Raw genomic sequence first — 17,391 nt, 5'->3', positions numbered from 1 at the left:
GGGAGGGCCAATACACGGCCAATACACACGGCCAATGGCGTCCATGTACTTACGTGGCAGAGTACTCAAAGAGGCCATAGTAGGGGTTGAACATTTCTTTGGACAGCAAGAAGAACCATTCCCTGGCGACACCTCCATAGTCCAGTCCTTTCTCTGATTCGAATTCAATCCACAGTCTAGCCTTTAGGACATCAGGCCTTTTCACAGACATGATCCTCCGATAGGACTCTTCAAATATGTTGTTTCTGTGGAGCTTCATTTCAAACCTGTTTGGAATATCAGCCTAAATGAAAAAGAGAAGCTAGTGAGCAAACGGTATGAACAGGCACACACATGTGCACACACACACACACACACACCCTCCCATACTGGAAAATAACACAAGGGTAGAAACGATGACAGCTTTTAGATAAATGCGCAGTGCCGACTGGACCCGCAGGGAGTCTCTCCTTTACAGATTTGTCCTCACACAGATGGGAACCCCACTGTGTTAAGATGGGACACACAGAAGCATCCATTCACATCTGCTCAGGCCAAGCCAGCAACATGTCTTTGGGAGAACATCTGCTGAGTCCTGAAACCCATCCTTATCTCTTTGTGGACACGGGCACTTTGCTGACAGGCATCTCCGGATATTGGTTCCATCAAAAGAGAGACTTAATCCCAGGTAATTAAACTGTTAAGCAACAACCCCCAGGCAAGCTGGAACTAGCCTTATCTGTGGTAGGGACTGCAGCTGGGAAATGCAAGCCATGATGCCTGCAAGTTTATTGTGTATCATAGGGGAGTGGGACCTTTATCCTACTAAGTCTGGGAGAAGCATCTCCAAATCCAAAGTTGACCGAATGATACCCAGCACTTAAGTGAGGTATGCCAACAGCGTTCTGGAAGGATGAAACCCAGGCCAGTCTTGCCCTAGATGGGCAACGGCCCTGGAGCTCCTTGTCACTGGAGGACACACAGATGGCTCACAAGGTAAGAGTACTGTATGCCCCACTGTGAGCTTCAAGGGCAAAGAGGCTCCAACTGTGGGACAGAGGGTGGATTCTCTGCTCTCAGAGGCTGCTAGCATCCCTCTACCACAGGAGAGAGCTCAGAACTAGACATCAGCTGGAGGGAGCAGACGGGGGAGGCAGCCTCGGGCAAAGGAGGAGTTATGGTGGGGCTCACATTCTCCTTGTCCAGAGGCACCAAGTTTCTGAGCAAACTGAGGGCACAACTAAGGCCCACACCAGAGAGGAAACGGGTACAGGGGACTGTGAGAAGACATGCCAACAGCGAACACAGCGCCAACTCAATGCTGACTGTAAAACGGGAAAGCCTTCCGGGTCTCATGGTTGTACACTGTTAATGAGAATTATAAATATCCTCTGGCCCATCACTACCGAGTATTAGTACATGCTGTAAACTTCACGTTAAAACATCCATGTTGCAGAGTTAAAATTGCACCTCTGACTAGAAGGAGATGCCCTCAATGTGATTTCCCCAGATTTCTTGTCTCTGGTCTTATTTTCTATTCCATAAGAATCCCATGCCTTCTTATGTCTCACATAAGCAACTGCCCTTTAGGTGATGTGCTAGGTGATACTGAGTTAATCTCACTTATGACCGCTGTTAAAAAGCAAATTCAGAATGAAGCTCTTGGTGGACCAAAGGGCAGGGAAGAGAGGGAAGTGTCCACAGACAAATCACAAACAGGCTATTTCAATGAGGTAACGTTGGTGAGGGGAACAGAGTAAGAAAGACACAGAGCTGATCCAAGGGCTGATTACTCACAGGTTTCTTTAATTTCTTCCTAAAGTAGTCATACTTCTGCTTAAATTCTCTGGAGTAAGGAACAGCCTGCAAGAGAGATTCAAACACACAGATAACGTAAACATATGTCTGAAATTGTACGTACAGCGAGCGAGCCAATGCTGGCAGACTTTCATGAACTGCAAACCTTACATACTCATTTTCTGTATTTTCTATAGAAAACCTGCGTAATAATGTCTCCACGGGGAAAGGGGAAAGAAAGTCCTCGAAATGATGAGGGATAACAGCACAACTAGACTGACAGCCAAGGAATCTCGGGATTGCGCTGCACAAACCAGCACGTGTTTTGCGTGAATTCTGCCAGAGTATGAGTCAGGGCAACACACAGAGGTACGAAGATACGAGCATCTTTCATCATAGTATCATTTGTCTTTCCTGGAGCCAAAGTGTTATAGGCTATGGTACTTTAACCCACAACTCCAAGTGATACTTGAAAAGTCTTTGTGGGAAGCCACACATGCTACTCATGTTAGGAATTCCTTACTCGGGGACAGTGGCAGGATGATGGTGAGTTCAAGACCATTCTAAACTATACATTAAGATGCTGTCTCAAAACACCAAGCGATGGGGGCACAGTTCAGCAGCAAAGAGAGTGCTTAGGAAGTGCAAGGCTCTAGGCTTCACCCCCAGTACTACAAAATCAATATAACAACTTGTAGAGAGAAACACCAGAGGCAGAAAGGGCAGCAGGCTGATAGCTGTGTCAAGGAGTGGGAATTCTGAGTCAATGGCATTTCAGAAAGGATTCACACTGAGGACCACAAGGTTTGTCTTTTACTTGGTGTCCTGGCTGGCTCTGACTGTCTATTGAGCAACTGCCCAAATCAGATTTGGGTTATGTTTGCCTAGGGATCGTCTTGATTGTCAGTTTTTAGAAGAGGGCCTAGCCCACTGCAGGTAACACCATTCTCAGGGAGGATGATTCTGGGTTGCGTAGGGAAGCTAGCTAACGACGAGCCCGTGTGAGTCAGCATGCAGCATCTCTTGTGGGTGGAAGCAATGCTGTACGGAACAGCAAGCGGGCCTGCCTTCGAGTTCTCACTTGGTAGACTGTTGTAGTGATATCTCATTTGTATTTTAATAAATAAAGCTTGCCTGAAGATCAGAGAGTAAAACAGCCCCATTGGTCAGCCTTATACACCAGACAGTGGTGACACACACCTGTAATCCCAGTAGCCACACTAGTTTGCCATGGAAACCGGGCAGTAGTGGTATATGCTTTTAATTCCAGCACTAGAGAGGAATATAAGACAGGAGGAGACCGCTCTCACACACAGTCTCATTCTGAGATTCCTGGAGGCAGGATCGCCATTTCAGACTGAGGTAGAGGTAAGAGCCAGCGGCTGGCTGCTTTGCTTTTCTGACCTTCAGGTTTAACCTCAATATGTGTCTCTGGGTTTTTATTAATCATGCTGCAGACTATAACCTGAATTATAAGCTTCCCTAGGTGACTTTGGGTCAAGCTATTTATCACAGTAGCAGAAATGAAACTAGGACACTTGGGCAAGAAATCCTCTAAACTTGAATGCCTTCTCTGTGGAGCGAAGGTGACTCCATTGGGGGTGGGGTGGGGTGGGCTCGAGGTCTCAGTCAGATACAACTATGCAAAGTTTCAATATCCTAGCTAGGTGGCACCTGAGAGGTTGAGGCAAATGACCATGAATTTGAGACCGGCCTAGGCTTAGAACTAAAAAGGCTATGGGGAAGCTAACCTCAGGCCCAGGGAACCTAGAAGGAACTGTATCTCTATCCAGGGATGTAAATGGAGACATTCTAAAGGAAACAGACTAGAATAAATTCACACCTCATGCTTGTATCCAAGTGGGTGTGAGGGCCACAGTTACTCTACTCAGGTAGCATAAACCCAGGCCAAGAAAGTGATTGCAAATGCTGGCCAGGAATTTAAAAGCCTCCCAAGGGGGGAAAATAGTGCCTGTGGCTGTGTGGGTGTACACGAGCACACACATGCACACTCACACATACACACACATGCATGCATGACCGTCACCCAGACAATACACAAGTGTTTTGAACATCTAGACACAACAAGTAGGAGACTGAATGCTCCTAGGACCAGAGAGAACAGAGTATCAGAGTATCAGAGAGAGGATGTTCTGCAGTATCTTTATGACAGAATATGAAAGGGTAATTTAAAAGGCAATACAGAAATGAAAAGACAAAGAAAACTTATGAGACCCCAAAGAACTTTGAACAATTGAACACGCTCACTTAATAGGCACAATGAACACATAAAAAAAAAATGGTAAAAACCTTAAGAAAGGATTAACTAGAAGAATAAAGTAACAACTCAAAATGCAGCCAGGAAAGGAGGCAGGAGACTGACTCCAAAGGGAAAAGAACAGAGATGGAAGGCAATGCAGACACTTGGCTGGATTGAGGATGGGGAAAGCAGTGTGTGAATCCAGAATGGCTGAGGGTTTGCCAGACCAGAGGAAGGATATAGCCACCCCCACCCCAACCCACGGGTGATCCTGAATGCCAGGTAAGACCCACAAAGGGAAATCCACAAATTGGCATGCGACTGTGAGCTTGCAGAACATCAAAGATAATGAGCAAAATTAAAAAAAAAAAAAAATCACTACAGGAAAAAAATATTTGCCTTCAAAGACATGGCAATCAGATTGACAACAATTTTTTTTTTTATCACCAGTTTGAAGGTCAGAGGATATGGGAGAATATAAAACAAAAACAAAAACAAACAAACAAACAAACAAAAAACAGAAGAAAAAACCCAGAATTATGCAATCAGCAGAACTGAGCATTTGAGGGAAAGGGCCAACAGGACTAAGGATGCTCCCACTCTCTGTATTGTGGCAGGGCAGCAGTTCTGGGTTAACAGACTGTTAGCTCTGCCTGGTTTGTTAAGCCAGTAAACCATGAGGTACTGTATCAGGAAGAAAATCTGGGGTGGGGGTGCGTGCAAAACCAAAGATGGGGAGAAAGGTTATTTCCCTAAAGGTAAAATTATGTAATGACTGACTATTGCAGGGGGGTGGGGTGGGGTGGGGAATTAAAGTATTTAGGAACTATAAAGACAAGGTGGGTTTAAAATTCTACCTAGGAAAAATCAGGAGGGAAGAGAATGATTAATTCTATTTTTATGTCAAAGGTTATTTAAAGCTTTTAAGTGGGGGTAGAAAGAGAGTTTTGTCAGTAAAGCTTGCACTGCAAGTCTGAGGACCCGACTGCAGATCCGGCACCAAGGCCGGATGGTGGTGTGCGCCTAGAATTCCAGCGCTGGGGAGCGGCAGGGGAGCAGGACAGGAGGACCCCTGAAGCTCACTGGCTACCTGGTATTGCCAAATCAGTGAGCTCTATGCTCAGCTGGAGACCCTGCTTCAAATCAGTGAGCTCTATGCTCAGCTGGAGACCCTGCTTCAAAGACTAAGTTGGAGAGTGACAGAGAACGACACTGGATGCTGACCTCTGATCTCACACACGTGTGCATACACACAAATGTACACACACGCGGAACGCTAACACACACTACCTTAACGAGAACACACAAAAAAGTATATCATCAAAACAAAAAGGGGAAGTTAAGACACTTGTATAGAAGGTAAGAAAAGAAGAAAAAGCCCTGTAAATTAAGGGACAAAACACCAGGCATATATTAATGAAGAGAGAATGAGAATATAATTTAGATGAATTTCAGACAAAACTGATATATAGATTTTGATGCTATCATGATAAAATTCTACTGCCAGGAAAACCACATTGCAAGTATATGTGGTCATCTAACAAACACTCAGGCTTTTCCTGACTGACCTATTAAGGGTTTTCCAAACACACACACACACACACACACACACACACACACACACACACACACACACACACACTTCTTTTTCTTTTTTTACAAACAGAGTCTTACCAGATAGCTCTGATGGGCCTGGAACTCAGTATGTAGACCAGGTCTGTCTTGAACTCACAGAAATTCACCTGCCTCTACCCACCAAGTGTTAGGATTAGAGGTATGGACTACCAAACCCAACACAATAAATATATTTTTAAAAACACAAACAGATCATTTTCTAATAATGACCATGCCTTCAAGGAAGTCAGAAATATCATAAAAATTCTATAGCTTCTAGGCACAGTGGCCCATGTGAGTTCCAGGCCAGTCAAGGCCACATAAGGAAACCCTAGCTCAGGAAACCAAAACCCAAATCAAAAATCCAACTCAATTCTCTGTCCATGAACATTCCAGGCAATGTTCTCTAGTTACTATGTAATAAAGTAAGAGACCTTTCTTATATGTTCACAGATAAAAGGAAGATTCCTATTTAATCTATAAGTGAAGAAGAAAAATTATATGGAAATTCCCAACTATTTAGAAATGAGTGTTACGAGAGCCAAATGTCTTTCCTAAATTGTAATTACCCATATTCCTACAGAAAGAAGCACTGTTTCTAATAAGGGGAATAAACAAGGCTCCTGTTAAAAGAGATTTCTTGGGACTAATTTGCTCGAGCTTAGGATGTCAAGTAATTTTCTTCTTCCTTTTTAAAAGACAGAAAGAATATTGCTAAATGTCTCACCCTGGCCTTGAACTCTCGATTCTTATCCTCCCAAGAGTAGAATTACAGATGTGTGCCACCACATCTGGCTAAATAACTTTCAATAACTGGTAAGTACTATTTGAGCAGAGGTGGGTGACGGACAAACGGTGGAAATCTTTGGAAAGAGCCAAGCTTGGCAAGTCTGTCTCTAGAGAAAGTAATGTCTGTAGTTCCTCTTGTTTTCAACAACCGTGGGGACATACACTGAAGGGCCGACTGTGGCTACAACTTTGTCACAAAGAAGCCACCCGTAGTAAGGGAGTGTTCCGAAAGCTCGGTGGAGGAAAGGTTATGAGCTTTCTTCTAACAGGGCTTTCCATAGAAAACTGCCGAGTAGCTGAACAAACCCACTTAGTTCAACAAACGGACGGCTGAAGGGAAGTTACTGATCCACAAGCATGTGTATGGTCAGACTTAAGCTTCCAAATGAAATGAGCATGCAATTTAAGAATAATTTCAAACAGATCACATCGAAGCCATAAAATTAAGTGTTTTCTCTCCAGCTCTTAAGACTCTCGCTCAGCACATTGCTTTCATTTGCTCTAGAGTTCTCCTGAAATTCTTTGACAGTTTCACAATTGTGCATAACGCGAACGTAAGTCATTTTCACGCTCCCCTCCCCAACCCACGCTTATTCCTGATAAAACACGTCTTTCTAACACACCTCTTTCCTACTTTGGTGGGTTTCCTTGTTTGTGACCCACTGAGTTTAACTGGGACAAAAGGGTTTCCTAGAATGGGAACAGTTTATCTGTGGCTAGACTGTTGAAAAAATCGTCCTGCCTCCCACCTCCAGCAACCATTAACTGCCAACAGTTTTGGGGCGGGGGAGGGGGGAGGGAGGAGGAGCCTCGCGAGTACCTCCCCCTGTCAATGAAAAAAACACTGAGGGGCCAAAACTTGTGCCAGAGTGCTCTTGAATTATTTTAAAAGGACCCAAATTTGCAATCTCCTGTTGGTCCCAGTCAATTTCCTGTCTCTATCGCCCCAACTTATCTCCATGTACTCCCTGCTCAGGAGTTTGTCCCTAGCATGCAAGGATTTAGGACTTTCCCTCTGCCTATGAATACAGTGTGCTGCGAAATCTCAGGGGATCATACCCCGAAGTTGGAGGGGCATTTTCTAGCCAGCATGTATGAGCAGCACTAGGACACTCAGGGAGTCAGCAGAATGGAAGATGAGCGACCCACAGCTTTGCTACCTCTTCTCGATGGGCTTTTAAAGGAGGAACAGACTCCAGTTGATTGGCGTGCACTTTTTATCCTTGGCCTAAAACAAATCCTATAAATGCTTGGTTTTGCAGCCTATAAAGATGAATACTGGTGCCCCCCCCATCTCTCTCTCTGTCTCTGTCTCTGTCTCTCTCTCTCGACAGATAGGCATTCTCTGTGTAGCCCTGGCTGTCCAGGAACTCACCCAGCAGACCAGTCTGGCCTTGAACTCAGAGACCTGCCTAACTCTGCCCCGAGTGCTGTGATTAAAGGCGAGCCCCACCACTGCATGGCTGAATGCCCCCCCCCCCTCTCTCTTTTTGGATTTTTTGAGACAGGGTTTCTCCATAGCTTTTGGTTCCTGTCCTGGAACTAGCTCTTGTAGACCAGGCTGGCCTTGAATTGCATTCCCGAGTGCTGGGATTAAAGGCGTGCGCCACCACCGCCTGGCTTGAATGCCTCTCTCGTAAGGAGCCTGTATCCACACTTACGTAAAAGTATCTATCTCCTTTTTTCCAAGTGCCTCTTTTTCTCTTAATTCTCATGCTTAAGACTATATTAAAATATCTTCAACCAAACTCTGCTTTACTGTTAAAAAAAAAAGGAGAAAAATCCTGTTATACATTTAAACCATCCTTTTAGAGGGGACCAGGAAGAAAACGTTTCAATCCGCTATTATAACACCATTTTCTCTTCCTTTGTAATTCCGGTCTGAAGCAAAGGCCCAGGCAGCTGTACCCCATTTGGAAAACTCACTGAAGAGCTGGGCTGAATCTTAAACTATTTATTCCCAGCAGTCTCTAGACATCACAGTAACAAGGAATAAACAAGAAGGGTGTGTTAGAAGCAGCCAGAGCTCCTGTGAAGGGGAGGAACGGGAGAATACTGACCGGACCGGTGATGGCTGGGTTCTGTAGTCTCGGATCTTCCCACTGAGTGATTTTGCTGTCTGAAAACATTAAAACCATGAATGCATTAGTTCCAATTCATCTTGTAGACAGGATGTTTAAGAAAGGATTTCCTTTTTCAAAGTCCATCCAGCCCCTTTTGCTTGACTCCTGGGAGCATTTAGTATTGGGGGTTAGAAGGTAACTCTGCTGTCCATGGCAAACATATATATGATTAGTTAAAAGAAATTAAAAATGCGCAACAAAATTAAGACCACTTCCTTGCAGTTTCTAGCAGGCAGTCTGGTAAATCTGCAATTATAAACCCCTTTACTCGCAAGGATTTATAACTTGATCTTGATTTCCAAAAGGCCTAAGAAGTTTTAGCTCCCTAGGAAGTTAACACGCATACACGTTTTTTTTTTTTTTGTTCTCATTTCAAATACTTCTTAAAATCTGCTTATGATGTTGCAAAATGACTTTCAAGTAAGGATTCTATATTGAACAAATGAATAATCCGCTCCATGCACCTCTTACAGGCACGTACAACCGAGGCAGCAGAGGCGGTCACCAAGAAAAAAGGAAAAGAACTAGACACAGCTGACAGGATTCCAGAGAAAGGGTTTCCTTGCAACCTCGCTCAGCAGAGAGTGGTGTGAACAACACTGCTTCTCAGCAGCTGCCCTATCACTCGGTGGCCCAGGTTTAGAGCCACGGCCTGGGTTGGGAGTGCTTTCGCCTGTGCATGATTAAAAGGCGTCAGAGAGGCCTGAGTGTACATGGCACCACGTGGAGGGCTGGGGGATTCAGACGGTATGGAGAGGGCAGGTTGGGGTTCAGTACCTCTAAGGTGAAAAGAAAGGGGGGGATTATTTCTCCCTGAAAACCCACCCTGTTCATTCTTAGCCTGCCGGTGAGCTGATGGTAACTCGCGGACTCAACTTTAACAAGCACCTCAGCTAAATGTTTAAACACTGACATTATTAACTTCACGAAAGCACAAAATAAACATCAAAATCCTGAGCTACATCTTTTCAATGCTTATTTATGTCTTTTGGTTGGGTAGAAAGAGTAGATGAGTGAAAAGCTCAATTGCTTCAGGAAACACTGACGGACTCAGGTGGTATTTTAGGCTGTCTAATTTCTAAAAAGAGCAGACTGTGGAAAGTAAAAGCTGCTACTGAGATGATAGAAAATCAAACCCAATCAAATATAGGTCACAAAATACAGTGGGTTACAGCTGGATGCAGCTGGATAGAGCCGTGTCTTTGTATAGCAGCTTGGGTCATATCTGTGGTGGCTGGATGTTTGTCATCAAAACAGGAGATCAGACCAACCACTCCCAACACACGAGGACTTCCAAATCTTATGACCAGACTGAATGCCAGACTCCAGCCCTGACACCTGCACGGGGGTCCCTTTAGATTCCTGAGCAGGTGGTCACCCATGCCAAGGAGTGCCCCATGTAACCCGATACTCCAGTCAGCAGCCTGAGGATTAACCCGGATGGTTGATTTGCCTGAATTGAGATCAGTGAAGTCAACCACTGGGTGTGTCTGTGAGGGCTTTTCCAGAGAGGATTAACCAAGGGGGTTGTGGAAAGGGCTGCCTGAATGTGGGCAGCTCTATTCCTGCAAGCTGGGTGCTAGGATGGATTAAAAGGGAACTGAGAAGGCCCATCAGCCTACACATTCTGTCACTCTCCTCCTGTCTGCCATGAAGAATAGCCTCTGCCATATTTTTCTATCACCACGATGGTCTAGAACTAATGGAGCAAAGGACCAGCTAGACCTCTGAAACCGTGAGCCCAGTTAAATTCTTCCTCTTTTAAACTGTCTGTGCCAGGTCTCTGTCTCAGTGACCAAAGTAGGGTCGTAATCCACTGACCTGACCATGTCCTTGCCTGTCCTTGGTGACCATCAACTGCCATCACTTCTCTTGTGGCATCTGTTTCCTGGACTATTCTATGCTCTAGACTTCCAGTGCCATGGTCTAACTAGCCTCTATTCAAGATTTCCTCCACAGGTCTGCTCCAAGTTTATTCTCAAGAATATCTCTGACCACTGTCGCTGGACTCCGGGAAAGCCCTTTGAAGCTCTTCTTGTTTGCAGCAAAAACACCAGCCTCTTTACATGCTGACCAGGCAGAACAGGACTGCATTCCCTTGGGCAGCAGCTCTCAACCTTCCTGATGCTGCAACCCTTGAATAGAGTTCCTCATGTTGTGGTGATCTTCCTAACCATAAAATTATTTTCGGTGCTACTTCAGAACTGTAAATTCTGCTACAGTTATGAATTGTAATGCAAATATCTGATGTGCAGGATTATCTGCTATGTGAGAACCACCGGCCTTGGGGATGGTAGAGTATGACCAGTCATTGCTCTTGCAAATGTCTCTTCACACCCAAACAAATCATGACTAAAGCTTTAGAGTTTTCAGAGACAGAGCCCATGGGGCAGTCCCCATTCCCAGTGTGGGAGCTGCTGGCCATATCTGGAAATTGATTTCCACTGAGCTCTTTAGGGTGATTCCTGCTCAAAATCTGCCTGAAAGAGAACACAACTCAGAAAGCCATCTTCAGCCACCATCAAGCTGAACACCCAGAGTACAGGCTTGCTTTCCAACATAGTATGTAAGACAGCTTCTGGCACTTTTTACTGGACATGGGCCCTTGAGGACAGGGGTTATAGGTGTCCAATCCCACAATTCCTCTCCACTGCTGAGCATGCCTCAACATTTAATGGGAGCTCCAGTTGTTAACCCCAAAACAGCTTTAATCGGCTGTTGGATAAGATTTAGGAGTTTATTTACCTTCAGAATGAAGTCCCTATTCTCAAATAGTTATCTAGCAAAATCCACCATTATCTTTGTAATGATTTAATGATGCTAATAGTGAAAATAAAGTCGCTCACAAATAGTCGGAGCGCTTAGAACTGCACACATTTTCCTGAGCTACGAAGTGGATTTGCAGTCAAGTATTGTCAGTCGGTGAATGAGGGGTGGACAGTTAGCTGGTGTCTTAAAGAAGGATTTCTGAATCAAAACACACCTTTTACCTTTGAGACATGAAATTCAAATCAAATGACAAGAAGGAGGCAAAGGATGAGAAACACAGCCACTGCAGCTGCTGCCCATAGGTTTGGTAACGCAAAAATTAATGGAATTTCTCTTTTAACTTTTGTATTTGAGAGACAACCGCCAATGACTCAGCTTCTGGGCATACCTGGTTTGTAAGAAAAAGATTTTCCCCACGTGTGCCAGAGATTTCATTCTAGATAAGTTTCTAGCACTTTACCCAGAAGGAGTTCATCAATCAATAAATAAATATCAATAAATAAATCCTCATCAGTAAATATCCGCCAAGTGAACCAAGCTGTTCAAACCTGAGCATCCAGTGCTGAAAGTCTGCCTCTCAGGTGAACGAGCACTGTTAGTGCAGGACATACCAGTGAAGCCTCATTCCTGACCTGTGGACAGGGAGAGGGCGCAGGGCAATGGTGGTTTTGCTAGCTACCTGTTTGGGAAGAGGGACTTCACTCTGAAGCTAAGAAATTCCCAAATAATATCCATCAGGTTATCGAAGCTGTTTTGGAGAGTACCCACTGACCTGAGAAAGCCTTTGAAAAAGGCAGGGATTTTCTACTTGACAGATTCGATTTTGAGGGAAAGACAGAAGAATGGTGTCACTGCCACACATCCCTCTATGGTTGCACAGGGCAAAGCCTGGCAAATTCTGGAGAACTGCTTTTAGTGGCACTAAGAGTGTCACCTAGCCCCAGTTAGAAAATTCTCAGAATTCAGAATAAACAGTATTCCGGGGGAAGGTAACGTATGCCCATACACTGAGAATGTTTGTGTTGACAATGATAGGCTCGCAGTACGGTGCTGGAAAGTACATAACTCAGTATTTGTTTTTCTGAACAAAGACAAAAAAACTAAGTTTATATAGCTCGAAATAATCTGACTTAAGTTCAAGGGTGGCCCAACCCCCTAAATATTCTGGGTTTTGGCTGGGCCTTCTCATTGACTTCAAACCCACTAAACCTCATGTCTGAAGGCAAGTTCTTGGAGTATACTAACTAGGTCCCCTTGTGACACTTGGAGGAGTTAACCAAACCCCCCTGCTGAGATGGCCACCAGCCTGTGTGTGAGCACTGCCTGGGGTGAGACTTCTCAACAAAAGGCTCATCAGTATACTCTCTGTTCAGTTATCAAAACCTGAGACCTGTGCTCGCTTCCTGCTTGCAGACTAAGTGAAAGCACAGAACAAAATACTGCTGACTGCGCTTGGATTTGAACCTTGTTCGAAGCCTTATTTTACACTTCTCCCCCCCCTCTCTCCCTCCTCCCTCTCTCCCTCCTTCCCTTCCTTCCTTCCCTTCCTTCCTTCCGAAGTTTTAGGGATATACAAATATAATTCCATGAAGAACAAACTGTCTCAAGAAAAAACCCCGCCCTCCCTGCAACCCTCCAAAACCAACTCTCTGGCTAAAAGCAAACATTGATTAGTTTAACTTTTAGATGAGATGAGAAAGCACACATGTATCCACAGGTGCTAAAGCAAACGTCCTCAGCAAATACACTCCACGTATCATTAGTGTGCCGGGTGCAAGGCCACATGCTACGATAGAAAATAAGGTCAGAACGGGCACTCTGCCAAGGCGGGGTTCTGAAAGCATACGCAGCCCAAAACACTGCTCATGTGGATTTGTTTGTTTCAAACTAAATCATCACTTCTAATCTTATTTTCTATGTCCAGAGTGTACTTATTAAAAGCGCAAAAAAAAAGGACTGTCAATGAAAAATTTTTAATTAAAAAAAAAAAGTTAATAGGTCACAGGTCAGGTTGGGCGAAAGCTCAAGGGACTGCTCTGAGGCAGACTTGGAGCGAAGGCACAGTACCGTCGTTTGAGGGCACTGAGTCTCTGGGCTCATTCTTGCCACACAACACCTGGCTACCTGGACAGGGAGTAAAATGACAAGGCTTCACTGTCACGGTGTGTTACCCTCCCCTTTCCAGTGCCCTGCCACATCCGTGAGCACAGCGGGCTCTACTTACTATGGTCAATGTAAAACGTCCGGCCGTCCAAGTGGATCCTTTCTTCCCAACCAGGCTAGCATCCAGGAAAACGAGGGAGAGAGGAGAGACATCAGTGAGTGGTTCCCAAACCCAAGGAGACACTAAATTCTCCAGGACTCTTCTTTCCTATCCCCTGCTAGGGACACTTTCACACAGAGACTATGTCAAACAATGCTAACTCGGGGGCACAGCTAACAAGTCGCGTCAGCTCAAGCTTTCCCTGTATGAAGGACCAGAAATGGTGTTCTATGGTAACCTGTTCAAGAATTCAGAAAAGGGGGCTGGAGAGATGGCTCAGACATTAAAAGCACTTGATGCTCTTGCCAAGGACCTGGGTTTGTCTCCCAGCACCCACACAATGCCTCAAAACCATCCACGATTCCAGCTCCAATGGCTCTGATGCCTTCCTCTGACTTTTCTAGGCACCAGGCATACACATAGTATAAATATACACATCCAGGAAAAACAATAAGACACATAAAAAATAAATCTAAGATATATTTTTAAAGAGTTCAGTGTGGAGAGTTCATTTAGTTAAAACACCTACTGTGTACTTCAGGGAAGGAGGAGGAGGGCTCGTTTACGCATGCGGCACACAGTGGCTTTATTCTTTATTAAGTGGCCGAGTAGCCCAGTGCTGAGGACTCTCACTATTTAAACAGAAGAACTGAAAGCTCTGGACAACCGACCAGCCTTTCCTCCCTGCCTCTGCGCACACATCTGGGTGTGTATATAGGAAGGTGCATATGCGTAAGTGTGGGGATGGGTGTGGGATCTGATGTTGATGTCTGCTGCCTTCCTTGATGGCTCTCTATCCTAACAAAGAAGGTAGTCTCAGAGAGCCTGGAGCTTTCCTTTCTGGCTGGTCTGCTAGCCAGCCTGTTCTGGGCATTGAGTCTCTGCCTCCTCACCCATCTGGATCACCTGTGTGCTTTGCTGTGGGCTCTAAGGCTCTCACCTCCGGTCCCCACACAGCCATAGCAGGTGCTTTACCTGCTGAGTCACAGCCCTAACATCTGGGTACTTTTTAAGATAAGGTCAGCGTGCCTTACTGACTCAGAAATAGAAAAGAGTCAAACAATAGACTTTCTTTTTTTTTTGGGGGGGGGTTTGTATGTGCGTGTGTATGTGCACATGTGTATGCAGGGGTACATGCCCATGCATGTGGAAGTCTGAGGAGGGCACTGGGTGTCCTGTTTTAAGAAGAGCTAAGCTAGCAGCCAGTAAGCATCAGTGACTCTTCAGTCTGCATCCCACCCCCAGCACCAGGGGCTACAGGTGTGCACATGGCCAAGTCTAGCTTTGCACGTGGGAATTGCAAGGAATTGTGAGGGTTAACTGCGAATCTTAGAGATGAAGACTAGCCCATAACTCTGTGTCCCAAGGGTTGCTATAGTCTATCATACAACAAGGCTCTTTTCCTTGGAAGAGAATAACCATTTCCATTATTTGGTGGTTACTAAGTTACAAAATAAATGCATGCTGCTAAAAGTGGCACCTGCAGTGTGCACCTCTTGTACATGTCCTAGATCAAAAGCGAACTTCTACCAAGGGCTAGTAATTAAAAAGCCGTCTTTTACAAGTACTGGTATTGCATACACTATAATGTGCCTTTCGGACTGCCCTAACATCAGCCCTTCTAAGGAATACCGACCAATGGACCCAGAGAGCCTGGAGGAGACCTACAACCTCTCCAGGATCGCTGAGAAGGTAAGCAGACATTTCCAGACCACTGCATGTCTCTGAAGCATACTCACAGGAAGAGGGCCCAGGTCATTGGGGTTTAAAGATGCTTTTGAGCGCATGTGTACTGGAAATTTCAGGCGTGGATCTTCCTGCAGGAAAAATGTACATGGCAGCTGTTAAGAGGGACTCCCCGCGCACCCTCACTGGCACCTTCCCTTCCTCCGTGTTTCCAGGCACCTGGGAGGCATCCCAGCTTTCTGCTTGGTAGAGGAAGTTTGGCTACCATGTCTCAGGAAAGAAGAACAAACACTTCAAAGAGAGATTAACTATTTCCCCAAGACTTAGTGAAGATGCAGGAGGAAAGGCAACCAGGATGGAGGATGCATGGCTGTTCCCCAGAGATGGAGACAGGGTGAGTGTTCACAGTCTCTAAATACTGACTCTTTAAGAACAGTACTCCTTAGTACTTGGGTGTCCCCAAATCTTTCTGAATTTGTCTAACCAGATAGCCCATGTGCTATTCTAGAGATGGAATGCTTCATCATATGAAATCATATGTGTGGTAGCAGGCAACCTGCATGAAACTCCTGACTGAGTTCTGATGGTTAGGTTCTCATTCATAAAACTTGGTAAGATTCTTTTCCTTAAAGGGTGTGAGGCCAGTGTGTGTGTGAGTGTGTGTGTGTGTGTGTGTGTGTGTGTGTGTGTGTATCAATGGATGAGAAATATATACTCTGACATCTTGGGTCATGGTTTATGGTTTGCAAAAAAATAGACATCTAATCTTGCAACATCCCTTGTGTATGTTTCTTTTTGCTGAGGAGAACAGTATCAGAATCCCAGCTCCCCCAACTGACTTGCCAGAGCTGGGAGTTGCTCCTCACTTATATAGAAGCCAATTAGAATGCGATGCGGCTTAGAAAATCCACGGCTCTTACACTTGAGAGATTAGAAAACAATAAAACTCAGAATGATGCCCAGTCAACCACAACAATAACACCGTCAACCCACGGTAAAAAGCAAACCACTGAGACATCTGACACACTAGCTCCATCTCATCAAAGTGAAAGCAGGCTGTGCTGCTGTCAAATTATCAGAAGGTTTACTGCTTCATCAATTTCCCGAACCCACGGTGAAAGCCAGGGGCACTGAATTATCACAAAGTCGGAGGGTTTTGGAAATGGCAAGAATATCAAAAAGCACAAACAGTACACGGGGCCTCGTTTTCTGAAAGCGAGAGAAGGTTTTAATTGAAGACATAAATCATCGGAGCACTTTGTGACGGATGCTGACCCTGGAGCGAATGCATCTTTCAAAAGGCTGAGATGTCGTATTCCCAGCGTAGCGTACTGCGGCACACAGAATGATGCCAGGATTTAGCATTTAGAGAGGCCAGGAAGCGGACCATCGGGCTATCAGCTGGAGGTGGTTAACTGGACAGAAGACTTAAACGAACTTCACAAGATGTACTATTTAATGTTAATTCTGGTCTGGGTCAGGCGATGCCACAGCTGCCAGGGACCTTTGAAATCCCAAGTAGCCAGGTTTACAGAAAGCCTAGGGGAGCTATTAGGAAGTGGGGATTCTGGGTACTTTAACAGGAAAGGCCAGCCATGAGTGAAGTCAGCCATAGAGGACGACTGGCTCTGCAGGCCACAGAGAGGTGACACAGAGAAGAAAGAGAAACTAAGATGAATGGAAATACCCGATCCTGGGGGAGGAAAGGGAAAGGAGCAAGAGCATTACAACAGCTCAGCTTTGCAGGGCGGCTAAAGCGGCTCTGCATGGAAACCAGACCTCAGAGCACGGGCAGGCCCCGGGGTACGGACTCATATATTATTGTACCAGCAATAATCGAAATAATGGCTGCAGCTGCCAGAAGTCCATCTGTAAGGGATATGTGGTAAGAACCACCGAAGCCACTGTCCCTTGGACAACTCAAGGAGGTAGGCATCTCTGTAGCTGATGGACACGTGACAAGGCAGCTAAGGCCTGAGGAGCACTGACAGACAATACTGAAATAATGGTAAGATTGGGTTACTAATGAGATCTTCGATGGTAGGAACAGAAACCAATCATGCAGATGATAAAATGCACTTGGCTATTCCTCCATTTCCTTTGGGAAGGGT

General features: G+C 45.2%; 1 protein-coding gene across 1 annotated transcript in view; it reads right to left on the bottom strand.

The window, feature by feature from the left end:
- Nedd4l (neural precursor cell expressed, developmentally down-regulated 4-like, E3 ubiquitin protein ligase) overlaps positions 1–17,391 on the bottom strand; it is a 322,283-nt gene that overhangs the window by 22,795 nt on the left and 282,097 nt on the right. Inside the window, exons 16-20 of the mRNA XM_026783372.1 lie at positions 15,334–15,411; positions 13,556–13,610; positions 8,500–8,558; positions 1,777–1,842; positions 54–283 (exon numbers count right to left, since the gene is read on the bottom strand). Coding sequence (XP_026639173.1) covers positions 54–283; positions 1,777–1,842; positions 8,500–8,558; positions 13,556–13,610; positions 15,334–15,411 — 488 coding nt within the window. The remainder of the gene's footprint in view (positions 1–53; positions 284–1,776; positions 1,843–8,499; positions 8,559–13,555; positions 13,611–15,333; positions 15,412–17,391) is intronic.

This window comes from Microtus ochrogaster, chromosome 18 (genome assembly GCF_000317375.1).
Source record: "Microtus ochrogaster isolate Prairie Vole_2 chromosome 18, MicOch1.0, whole genome shotgun sequence".
Taxonomy (NCBI): Eukaryota; Metazoa; Chordata; class Mammalia; order Rodentia; family Cricetidae; genus Microtus; species Microtus ochrogaster.
This window is presented reverse-complemented; position numbering and strand designations above follow the sequence as displayed.